Source organism: Carcharodon carcharias, chromosome 5 (assembly GCF_017639515.1).
Source record: "Carcharodon carcharias isolate sCarCar2 chromosome 5, sCarCar2.pri, whole genome shotgun sequence".
In the NCBI taxonomy this organism is placed as follows: Eukaryota; Metazoa; Chordata; class Chondrichthyes; order Lamniformes; family Lamnidae; genus Carcharodon; species Carcharodon carcharias.
In genome coordinates this window covers 58,401,331-58,414,618 of record NC_054471.1, presented here as the reverse complement: position 1 = coordinate 58,414,618, position 13,288 = coordinate 58,401,331, and the positions used below count along the sequence as shown (strand labels likewise).

General features: G+C 41.2%; 1 protein-coding gene across 2 annotated transcripts in view; it reads right to left on the bottom strand.

The window, feature by feature from the left end:
* The window catches only part of ascc3 (activating signal cointegrator 1 complex subunit 3), a 619,273-nt gene that overhangs the window by 237,100 nt on the left and 368,885 nt on the right, over window positions 1-13,288 (bottom strand). For both annotated transcript variants that reach the window (XM_041188004.1, XM_041188005.1), the window contains exon 20: window positions 2,481-2,657. In XM_041188004.1, coding sequence (XP_041043938.1) covers window positions 2,481-2,657 — 177 coding nt within the window. The remainder of the gene's footprint in view (window positions 1-2,480; window positions 2,658-13,288) is intronic.

The following is a 13,288-nucleotide window of genomic DNA, read 5'->3' as shown; positions in this document are numbered from 1 at the left end:
AGTTTAGCAAGGGTCTCATTCACTGAGGCCACTGGGTGGATCTCATGTTCCAACGATTTGTTTAGTTGAGTTAAATCCATGTAGATTCTTATAAAGCCATTTGGCTTTGGGACGGTGACCATTCCGGAACTGCTGCTGCTACATCTTTTCAATTTCACCCTTGACTTTGTCCAAGAATACATGAGGGACTTTCCTCAGTGTAAAGAGGCAAATTGGTTTAGCATCAGCTTGCAGGGGGATATGCTACTTGGTCTTTAACTTTCCTAGCCCTGTAAATAATTTTGTGAATTCATTTCAGAATATACCGTTGCAGTTCTCATCAGCAACTTCATCCAGTTTATTGGTTAATTGCAGTTTAGACCTGCCTTTCTGCTTAGTAGAGAGTGCTCTTGATTTTGAATGATGTAGAGAGATTCGAGTATCTCTCGGTCTTTATATTTCAGTTTTGGCATGAGTTGGCCTTTCACTTTCAAAATTGTCACACCAGGACATTGTAATTTGATAGATAAGGGTTGCAATCTAATCTGTTTGAGCCATTTGACTTCATCTGATAAAACAGAAACCCTTGCTCCAGTGTCCAGTTTTAAACTCTGTGGGGTGTCCATTCACTTGCAGTTTACTACTCCAATACTTATTTTATCATTTCCCTCCCCCAGGAAGGTTAATTCCTTTGCTTGTGGTTCTTCCACTTCTTGTATGTGCCTCTGTTTTAAAACTTGCTCCCTCTTTTTACAGGTTGTCAGCGTTTTCGAGTGACAGTTTTGAAGTGGCCTATTTTTCCACAGTCATGGCACTCTGCCCCCCTCACTGGACCTTCTTGTACGGTTTGTTCCCACTACACTGAAAACATTTCAAAATGGCTGTGGGTGCATTTTCCCCAAGAAATCGCAGGATAAATGCAACAAAATTAAGAATCTTTCTCCAAGTTTACGCATGGATATACGCAGATTAAGACCAAAATTTTCCTCTCCAGTCGGCGCCCCCGATTTTTAATGGGCAGGCCAGTTAAGGCCCACCCAGCATGACGTCCACAGGGAAGCCCTATGTGCTTCCTATACGGGGTGGGGGGGGGGGGGGATTCCTAAAATCGGAAGTGCTACCTCAGACGGATCAGTTCCCGAAGTAAAAAACGTTACTGCAGTGAAAATTTCATTCACCGTCCTTATCCACTCATGTGACAATGTCACGAGTTGGGACATGGACATAACTTTAAGTAAAAGTTAATCTTAATTTTTTAATTCAGTCATGAAACCTCATCCTGCCCATGGATGAGGTTTCATGCTTTTTTAGGTGGCTGCCAGCGCACCTTAGGGTTAGACGGGCAAGTCCACTAATTGCTTTAATTGATTTTTCAATGGCCTGAATAGGCCGTTGACAGGTTGGCGGGTGCACAGCTGACTTGGCTGCACCCCCGCCGACCTGAAAATGCAAATGATGCGGGATGATGTCGGGAGCTCTGCCTGACCTCATTCCATGTCATTTTATGCATCAGTGAGCGGGCCCTGCCCCCCGCATGCCGACGGGAAAATTCTTCCCTTAATAATTTATATTATCCTGATTATAACTAGATTTTGACAGTACATTCATACAATCTGACTTTAATGAAGTTTAATCTGTCAATTCCATCTGGCTCTCAACTGTGCTACTTCCAGTTAAGGGGATGATGTAAAAACAAGGATTGCTATGTTGGCTCCAGTGCAATGTGAGAAACCAAGATAATGTCTGAAACCTCAGTACATACAACTGATGATCAACATTACTTCCTTCATGCTTATCTATCTGCATGAGCCCTCAGGTTGACAAATAACATTTATAATTAACTATGACATGCGCTGACCAGGCCACACTGAGCACATTCACTAGATACTTGCTCTTCACCTGATGATTTGATTACCTTTGCAAAGGTGCAAGAATGCAGCGATTACTGACACAGTGTTTCTGTTCCTGGGCATGCACAGTAGTTAATTTCTGTACTTACAGCATGCCGAGGGTAGATAACTTGCAGCATCTGGCTGGCTAAATAAACTGGATTGAAAAGTGCTATTAATAGGAAGCAGAACATTTCTATGTAGGGAAATGTAAAAAATTAAAGTTACACAATATATATTTCCCTTGCATTCCTTGGTGCAGTAAAAGAACATAGCAATGTCTTTGAAGTTTGAGTATTTTTATACATTATTGTTATATCTTTCCTTCCACAATACCCACATAACTTGGAGTAGGATGGAGTAATATGGGTTGTTATGACTTCCACAGAGGGAAATCTGCTGCTTGCATCAGGTGTGTTTTAAGATATCTATTCTTACCACTTTGTATGAATTCTCTATGGGAAACCCAAATGTCTTCCTTTTTTATTGGCTTCTGCGATGCGTCAAAATTGGAAATAAGTCACAAAGGTCTCAACTCTCCTAAAGAATGTGATCATGCAATATGTTTTAATTAGATTACATCTAGTAAATTAATGAGACAGAAGATCTTACCTGCGCAACATAAGCAGTGTCAGAAATGAGTGAAAAGCTATCCAACTCTCCATGGCCTATGTAGGTTTGGAGAAGAATGTTCACTTTCCCATAGGTGTTCTCTGCTCCACCTGCGACAGACAGCTCACAGTAATTACATAGCAGCTGATCAAGCTCCTCCATTTCTTCCTCTCTTACCTACGACAATACACAGAAACATAATTTAACACCAAATGGTTAATGACAAGCATCTTTCAAAATACTCAGACCTCACCATCCAAAAAAAAAGGGCATGTTAGTCCCACCAAATATTCTAAAAATAAACCTCCTGTTTTTAACCTGATACACCAAGAAATCTCAACTATTATACATTTGGATTTTTAGAAAATATTTAACAAAGTTCTATTATTGATGATTTATGGCCAAGTTAAGGAGCCCTGAGTTAGGATAAGTATGGTGTTAGAAAAAATTGGCTCAAAAACAAAATAATTAAGATGCGGCAAGCTGAAAAGACAAAGTGAGAAGTGCACCAAAGGATTGTTTTTGGTACTTACATTATATATTAGTTGATCCCCTATGGTGTTTCTCACGGACAAAAATGAAAAGAAAATCTTTTTCCAGCCCAAAAAGACAGCTTAAGTTATATTAGCGTTCCACCCACTGATTATGAGTGGGTAGAAAATCTATCCCTCTGACATATTGGTAAATACACTACAAAGAATTAAAAGTGAAAAGAGTTTACAGATTTTGGTAAAATCAGCTACCAAAGCCTTTACAATAAAAACCCATTCTGGTCAAAGTACTTTCAGGGTTTGTAATAAATGATATAAAAGTATAGGACCATGAATATGCATAGGGATATCAGCTTACCTTTAATTTGATTAAACTCATGATTTTAAAAATATCATCTGCGTGGTGTTTAAAATATAGAAGAAAATGCATTAAGTCGGGGAGGTGGTGGCAAGGTGGTATTGTCGCTGGACTAGTAATCCAGTGACCCAGGTTCATGCTCTGGGGACCTGGGTTTGAATCCCACCATGGCAGATGGTGGAATTTGAATTCAAAAAATCTGGAATTAAAGATGACCATGAAACTATTGTCGATTTTTGTAAAACCCATCTGGTTCACTAATGTCCTTTAGGGAAGGGAATCTGCCGTCCTTACTTGGTCTGGCCTACATGTGACTCCAGACCCACAGCAATGTGGTTAACGCTTAAAATGCCCTCTGAACTGGGGCAGCTCAGGATGGGTAATAAATGCTGGCCTGGCCAGTGATATCCACATCCCATGAACGAATAGAAAAAAATTTAGAGGTGCAGTCAAGTACTGCAGTTTGATTAAACCTTTCTCTGATATGTATTCTCTTATGTTTTGGCGATATACTACAAGTGGTTCTATTGAATGCACCAACAGCAATTCAGGAAGAAAGCAGTAAATCAAAACTTGCTGCAGTCTTTTGGCACTGCAGTTGGCACTGGCAGCCAAACCATTTAAAAGTAATTATGCAATTACCACTAATTGTAATAGGCTATTCGAGACAAATAAGGTTTGGTTGAAAAAAGTAAAAAGAGAAAAATTAGAATTTGTGTGTAAACTAGCAAGAAATATAAAAACAGACAGTAACATCCAGTGCAAGTATGTAAGAAGGAGGAGGGTAGCCAAAGTAAATGTGCTCCCTTATAGGGTAAGGCTGGGGAATTAATAACAGGAACCAAGGAAATGACAGACCTTGAAGAGTATTTCATAACTGTCTTCATGGCAGGAGACACTAAAAGCATCCCAAGAATCGTGGAAAATCAAGGGGCAAAAGGCTGGAAGGAACTATCACTAGAGAGGACACTAGGAAAATTAATGGGACTGAAGTCTGACAAGTCCTTGAGACCTAATGGCCTGCATTCTAAGGTATTAGAAGAAGTGGCTGCAGATAGTGGATGCATTGTTTGTAATCTTCGAAAATTCCCTAGATCCAGGAAAGGTCCCAGTGGATTAAAAATCCACTGCATATACAATGCCCCTCTTCAGGAAAGGGAGAAGACAGAAAGCATAAAAACAATTAGTCTAACACCTATCATTGGGAAAATGCTGGAATCCATTATGAAGGAGGTAATAGCAAGGCACTTAGAAAATCATAATACAATCAGGCATAGTCAACATGGTTTTATGAAAGGGAAATTGTATTTGACAAATTTCTTAAGAGTTCTTTGAGGATACAATAAGCAGGGTGGATAAAGGAGAACCAATATGTGTATTTAAATTTCCAAAAGGCATTTAATAGTGTGCCACATAAAAGGTTACTATACAAGATAAGAGCTTATGGTGTTGGGTGGTAATATATTGGCATGGGTAGAGCAAACCAACCGGAAACAGAGTTGGGACACATGGATAATTTTCAGATTGAAAAACTGTAACTAGTGGAGTGCCACACGGATCAGTGCTGGGGCCTCAACTATTGACAATCCATATTAATAAATTACATCAAGGGACTGACTGTATTGCAGCCAAATTTGCTGATGATACAAAAGTAGGTGGGAAAGCAAGTTGTAAGGAGGACATAAAGCGTCTGCAAAGGCGTATAGATAGGTTAAGAGAGTGGTCAAAAAATTGGCAGATAGTGTATAGTGTGGGAAATTGTGAGGTTATTCACTTTGTTAAGGACAGAAAAGCAAAATATTATTGAAACTACAGAATATAGCATACGGAGGTATCTGGGTGTCCTCGTACATGCATCATAAAAAAAGCATACAGGTGCAGCAAGTAATAGGGAAGGCAAATGGAATGTTGACCTTTTTTGCAAGGGAGGTGGAGTTTAGAATTAGGGGAGTCTTACGACAACTGTACAGGGCACTGGTGACTGTACAGTTTCGGTCTCCTTTAAGGAGGGATATATTTGCATTGAAAATAGTTCAGAAAAGGTTCACTAGGCTGATCCCTGGGATGCAGGTGTTGTCTTATGAGAAAAGGATGAGCCTATACTCAGTATATTCTTGAAAAATGAGAGATAATCTTATTGAAACATATAAGATTCTGAGCGGACTTGACAGTGTAAATGCTGAAAGGATGTTTCTCCTCAAGGGGCGATCTAGAACTACAGGTCTCCTATTTAAGATGGAGGTGAGGAGGAATTTCTTTTCTCAGAGGACGGAGTTTCATGCCCACCCTTGTGGCGAGTTTGGTGGTGAGGGGGGTATTTCATCAGGTGGTAGGGTGGAGGGTGGGGGCCCCACTGCTCTTCCGCCTCCCCCACCTCGACTAAGTTCATGGTAGGAAGGCCCGTGGATGGCCTTCCCGTCCCAATACTAATTAGTCAATTAAAGCCCACTTAAGGGCCTCATCCTGCCTCCAATGATATTAACCCAGCAGCAGGCAGGGTGTTCACCTGTGCATGGTTGCTTGTGGGTTTCTGGGATTGAGGGACTCGGCAGCGGGAAGGGAGGGGCAGTTGAGAGCCACACTCTGCTCTTGCTGCTGAACCCCTCCCCTGTGACCCTATTCCTGCCATTACTCACCTGTGACCTGGGATGCAGTGACAATCCTAGGACTTGGGTGGGTGTTGTACTGGCAGAAGCTACTGCGCCACCAGTGGCACCGTTGCTCAATACAGCTGTCAGCCTCTGACTGGCCAGGAGTTCTCATCAGGCGTGTTTCCATCCCTAAGGTCTTTGATCCTGGGGAATGTGGCTGGCCTTCCCTGCAAGAGGCAACATGGTGCTCTCACAGGCTTTCCAGCTGGTGGGCAAGATCCCCTTTGCCTCCATTAAATACCCCCAAAGGCTTATTAATCTTTTGAATCCTTTACCCCAGGCAGCAGTGGAGGCTGAGTTATTGAATACATTCAAGGATGAATTAGACAGATCAAGGCAGTTAAGGGTTTTGGGGACTGGCAGGAAAGTGAAGTTAAGTCCATAATCAGATCAGTCACGATCGTATTGAATGGCAGAGCTGGCTGGAGTGGCCTGCACCTACTTCTTATGCTTCTCATGGCTCAATCAAATCTTTCAAAAGGAATAGGCAAGGGCAATTCTTCATAAATTATATACATAACAGATAGATAAATGGCCTAAGTGGGGATATAGTAAACTAAATCAGCAAATTCATATGTAAAACCAAAGTAGGAGACACAGCAAATAGTATATTTCAAATACCAAATATTTAAAGTAATTGGACCAATGTTTGGCAATTATAATTTCACTGGAGTAAGTATAAGTTTGCGATGTGGAAACAAAGGGCCATCAGAAGGTATTCTTATCAAAGATCTAGACAGCAATCTGCTGCATGCAGCTCTTTGACATCTTATTTGTGGCTCTTAACCTTTTTTCAGTTGGATTGCATTAACATGAAAAAACACCAAAAAAATTAAGTGAAGAAAACTAATAGCCACGTTTTTATTGTGGGGATAAAAGGTTAACTGTTATGCTGTACTTCACTGTTTCAAATTATTATTTCAATGGAAAATATAATTGTGTTCTAAGTAAACAAATGAGGAATGTAGTATATGAATTTCAGTGCCAGTGTGATCCTAGATATGTAGACTGTACGTCCCAAAGATTGGCAGATCGTATCAAACAGCAGGTCCCTTCTGCTTTTTGCAATGGGCGGGGTACAGACCGAACCATACCCAATGAGCCCGTGCTTGCAAAACTCAAAACACAGTGTACAACATTAGATGTGATTCCGCGATTGGACAACATTTGCTAAATAATCCTCAGTGCGCTAAAAATTATGTTGACAACCAATTAAAGATTGTCAGTCGGGCTCGCAGTGTGGCACATGTGTGTGTACTGGAAACTACACATATTAATACACAGGGCCCTGTTCTTTGCAGACAGAAAGAACATGTACACACATTGCGCCTGTTTCAGGTGAACAAAATAAGTGAGTCATTCGCTGGTTCATTCCTCAGGGCAATGCCTTGACCAATCAGGGTCAAGCTGCCTGATTTAGATTTCAAACAATGCTTGGCAGTTGTCAGTCACCACTAGCTGGTGTGTCCTCCATGGCAACGCCTCTAACAATCAGAGTCCACTTGCCAACCAATCAACACTCTCTTCTCATACAGTTTAAGTTATTGCTTCCCTTGACATCGGTATTATTCCTGATGAGTGCAAGATGAAAAGCGTCAACAAAATGCCTATTCTGAGCAATACTTTTTCCTATTAATACATAAATTCAATGCTTTATTTTATTATTATAAATGCAAATTATGCATTTTACCAGAGACATAGGGCAGTTTGCCAGGTATTTGATTTAGAAATGTTGAAATTTCATTTTGTGGCTCCCAATAGTTTTCATTTTAAGCAATTTTTTAAAAAAAGGTTCTTCAGGTAAAAGAGGTTGCCGGCCTCTGTTCTAGTGCTTGCTGTGGATAAATCGATGAAATCATTAGTAAAGTAGTTATTTGCTGGTATTTAAATAAATGGTGAATAAGCTACGAGGTTACATTAGCAGGGCAATTGTACTCAATTTAAGAGTGGTTAGATCTCTGAAGGCGGAGGGGCATGTTAGTGGGGTGGTGAAAAAGGCATATGGGACACTTGCCTTTATCAATCGAGGCATAGATTACAAAAGTAGGGAGATCATGTTGGAATTGTATAGATCCTTGATGAGGGCACAGCTGGAGTACTGTGTGCAGAGGAGATTCACCAGGATGTTACCTGGGATGAAACATTTCAGTTATGAAGAGAGGTTGGATAGACTTGGGTTGTTTTCGTTGGAGCAGAGAAGACAGAGGGGTGACCTGATCGAGGTGTACAAGATTATGAGGGGCATGGACAGGGTGGATAGGGAGCAGCAGTTCCCCTTAGTTGAAGGGTCAGTCATGAGGGGACACAAGTTCAAGGTGAAGGACAGGAGGTTTAGGGGGAATGTGAGGACAAACTTTTTTACCCAGAGGGTGGTGACAGTCTGGAATGCACTGCCTCAGAGGGTGGTGGAGGCGGGTTGCCTCACATCCTTTAAAAAGTACCTGGATGAGCACTTGGCCCGTCATAACATTCAAGGCTATGGATCAAGTGCTGGTAAATGGGGTTAGGTACGTAGGTCAGGTGTTTCTCAGGTGTTGGTGCAGACTCGGTGGGCCGAAGGGCCTCTTCTGCACTGTGAGATTCTGTATTGTTGCTGAATAAAGTGTTGATCAAGCTGTATCTGGACCACCTTGTGTAATTGGGAACTAATCAGGAGAGGAATGACATTATCCTGAAAAGTATACAGTTTGGGAAAAGATGATACAGGAAATTAGGAATTGACAAAGGGCAAGGAAGATCAACCAGCCTTCTTTGAAAAAGAAACAATTGTTCACTATGATTAAATATTCAAATCCAAGTGTACAGAAGTTAACAATGAGCATATTAAGAGCAATTGGTGGAAGTATAAATCTGTTAAATTGTTACCTGCGAAGCATAAACTGTTTCAAAATACAATTTGAAATATTTCTGTGAAAAGAACTGAAATATACTGAAGAGGAACTAATCCGTAAAAATGTAGAGTTAGTCACAGCTAGTTAGGTTTAATGGTATTTACTATTCCAAAACTCTTAAAACTATCAATGGCAAATGCATTTAGTCTAGAACACAGTATTAATCTATAGTATGATCCCAAGATGAACACAAGAAATAGGAGCAGGGGTAGACCACATGGCCCATCGAGCGAGGTCTGCCATTCAATAAGATCATGGCTGATCATGGGCTTCAACTCCACTTTCCTGCCCGCTCCTCATGTCCCTTAGTTCCCTGAGGGGCCAAAAATATGTCTACCCCAGCCTTAAGTGTATTCAACGATGGAGCATCCACAACCCTCTGGGGTAGAGAATCCCAAAATTCACAACTCTTTCAGTTAAGTAATTTCTCTTTATCTCAGTCTTAAATAATTGGTCCCTTAGCCAGAGACTATGCCTCCGTATTTTAGATTCCCCAAACAGAGGAAATAATTATGACAGCAAGGGAATTTAATTCAATTAACAAATAAATCTGGGATACATAGATATCTGTAATGGTGACCATGTAACTATTGGGTTGTTGTAAAAACCCATCCGGTTCACTTACATGCTGCAGGGAAGGAAACCTGATGTCCTAACTTGGTCTGGCCTATATGTGACTCCAGATCCACAGCAATGAGGTTGATTCTTAACGGCCTTTTAAGATGACCAGAAAACCACACAGGTAAGGGCAATTGGAGATGAACAATGTATCTAGCCTTGCCAGTGATACTCCCATCTTATGAATACATTAAAAAAAAACTCCAAAAATCCCCTATAGAGGGAACCAAGCCAAATCTGATGCTGGATTAGAGCATGCCTCTGCTCTAAAGCGTGCAAAAGCTTTCAGTGAGTCAGAACGAGTTCTGTTCCTTTGTCACTGATCATGTAAACCCAGACCATTATGTTATATGCTTAGGGATGATGAACAAAGAATCCAGGAATCTTTGATCAAAGATTTGAACTAAAAATACTTTTGGGTGCCAGATGAAATTTTGATATGTAAGTACTTTCCCCCCACAAACATCCTTCCATCAAATGGGAATGAATTATTTCAAACTTGGACACTACTCAGTGAGTAAACTTAAAGCAAATGTTTTTTTTTCTTCCCTAAGAAAAAGCTGTTCTAGAGAAAAAGCAAATGGCAACAAAAATATGTTTTTTTAACTTCCATGTGGTTGGCCACCAGAATAGGCAGGGCTGTTGACCAGGAGGTGCTGCAAGGTGCCTGGTCTGGTTTAATGGTTGGGACACACTAACATAGATACGGCATGATGTCCAACAAAAAATGGCTGTGCAGAAACATTTTGCTGGGTTCTGCTCGGATAATATCAGGATGCCCAAAAACTCACTCTGGCAAGTCTTGGTGAGGTGAGTGCAAATCATGAAGGGGATTGGAGCCTAAGAAGTTAGTGGCTGAAAGACTTCTTTGTTGGACTCAGAGGAATACTCTTGCTTCTCCTGGTCCAATGAAAGTTTTATTCTTATCTGTAAAGTTTCCAATTCTGGTCCGTCAAGCCTCTGCACCAGATCCTTCATCCAGTTGGCAGTTTAAATGCTTTTAGGGTCCAGTGTATCTTGTGGGACCCTGATTTCCATGTATTCATTAGGCTCTCATCTGAGGCAGCCAGACACCTCAGCCACCCAAGAAAACAGTGTTGTTAAAATGGCCAAGTGGGCCATGCACGTGTACCACTTGGATTTTTGTTCTCCTTTCGCCTGGCTTCCATAAAGCAGAACGTTAAAATCCCCCTTGTACTTTGATAGTGATTGTGGAGGGTGTAGCTAAAGTTACTTGTAGGCAGTCTCAAAATGCTAAACTTCATTGTTATTAAAGCAAAAACAATCCAATTGTAGCATGGGAATCTCACCCTTAGGAGGGCTTAATGGCACAAAGTACCATTTAATAAGTTATAAATTGTTGTCAGAGTATAATCTTCCCTGGTCCAGCAATTAATATTCAGCTCTGTCAACATCTGGGTTCAAGAAAAAAAGCTTGAATCTGCAGTTACGGAAATAAATTCACAAAGCTGCTAAGCAACAGAACACAAAGCTTAACACATTGATGCTCAATTTGTTAAACGTGTAGGTTCTGATGCAGACCACTGCAATTTAAGCCTCTTGCATTCACACGGTTATGAGTGATTATGTGATTTGTACTATTTCTAAATGTAGAGTAACAGCATTAGAAAAAAATAATGCCTACAGGTAGCTTTAAGCTATGATTAGAATGGTCCTAGAAAAAATTGTCAAAACAGTTGCACTGCGTATTAGACAGTGTAAAAGTCCCAGTTTTGCGGCTCTGGCAAATTTTGTGCTAGGAAAGCTAGCTGGAAATACGGTACAAAAGTTCGCCGGGTTATAATATTTGAATAACTAACATATACTTCCTGCACTCTTCAGCTTTGTGCTGGCAGCCAGCTCAATGGGCATGGAGGAAATATACCAAAGATCAAATTGAAAGGTATATCTCCACTTAAAATGTAAGTGGCTGCATATAAGGGAAAATATCAGAAGTATAAAATGGTCTTTACTATTTGTTAGCCTTTGTCAGGGATGTTGGCTCTAGTCTGTTGAGCTGATGCCACCTTTGCTGGAAGCCACCTTTCCTCTGCGAAAGTCATAAATGTATAGTTTCTTGCAAACAAGAACTCCATCGCTTACTTGATATATCCGTGGCAGATGACTCTGATTTAACATGCCCACCTTTGGCTCCCTCCCCTTTCTCTTCCATATGCTGCCCCTCAGTGACATCATCCAAAGATATACTGTCAGGTTCCACAAGCTCGCAATTGTTGCCCACCTTTACCCCTCCACTGTCCCATGTTGTCAGTCTGCTTATCCAATCTCCAGTCCTGGATGACCTCTGGTTTCTTCCTGTTAAAAATATTGGGGGGATCTAAGCCATCGTCTTTGGCCCCTGTCATAAACTGTAATCCCAGATTCTGTCAAGGATCTGTCCTTAACTTTCTTGTCTTTTACATGCTACCCCTTGACATCATTCTCAGATCAGGTGACCCACTGGTACTATCAGTTTTGTCTCTCCGCAATTATCTCAGTGCCTTTGCCACCGATTACATCCAACACCCCTGCAAATGTCTCAGGTTGAACCAGACTGTTTGCAACCTTGCTGTATTTTTTGAACTCAAGTGAAACTTCTGACCCTTATCATTTACATCACAAAAAGTCACATCCAATTCCATAACTTCGCCTGTCTCTGCCACTGCCTCAGCCCATCTATTGCAGAACCCTCATCCTATACCTTTGTCACTTCCATACTACTCCAACACTCTCTGAGTCAGCCTCCCATCCTTCACCCTGCATAAACTTTGGCTCATTTCAAACACTGCTGCCTATATTCTATCATGCACCAATCACCTATTGCTCACCTATCACAGCTGTTGTTACTGACTTACATTAGCTCCTGTCCCCTAACAATGCCTCACATTTAAAATTGTCATCCTTGTGTTCAAATCCCTCCACAGCCTTATCCTTTCCCATCTCTGTAGCCTTCGCCAGCACTCCAAGAAATCTGCATTATGCTAGCTCCAGCATCTTCTTAACTCCCCACTCCCATCATTAGCAACTGGTTAGGCCCAATGCTCGAATTGTTATTCCTTCCCTATCTACTCCCTTCTCCTCCTTTGGTCCTCCTTGAAACCTACCTCTCAGGCCAAGCTTTTAGTCACCCCATCGATATTTCCTCCTTTGAATCATTGTTAATATTGGTGTGATTAGGCACTCTTGCCTCTAAGTCAGGTTCCAGATTCAAGTCCCACTCTAGGTCATGAGCACAAATATCAAGGCTGAAACATCTGCGTCAGAAGAGGTGTTATCATTCTGATCAGATGTTAAACTGAGAACCTCTCTTAGGTGGATATAAATGATCCCATGATATTACCTGGGTGTTATCCCCAATATGCTAATATTTATCTCTCAATCAACATCACTAAAACAGATTACCTGGCCATTTTCACATTGCTGTTTGTGGGAGCTTGCTGTGTGCACATTGGTTGCTGCGTTTCCTACAAGTTTCAACAATGACCACATTTCAAAAGTATTTCATTGGCTGTAAAGTGCCTTTATTTCATCTGGTGGTCATGAAAAACATTATATAAATTCAAGTTTTTCCTCAGTTTTAGGGGGGGATTTCCTAGCCACAGACTCCATCTTTAACAGAGGCACTTATAGTAGCTACAATGATAACTTGGTTGATGTATGGAAACAACTGCCAGTTTTTCTCTATGGGCAACATTTTCCCCCTGTTGGGGGAAGGGGGAGAGAGAGAGAGAGCGCGAGAGCGGGCATGGGCAGGTGGTCCTCCGATTGCCGCTCCTGATTGGGGGTGAGCGAAGGAGCG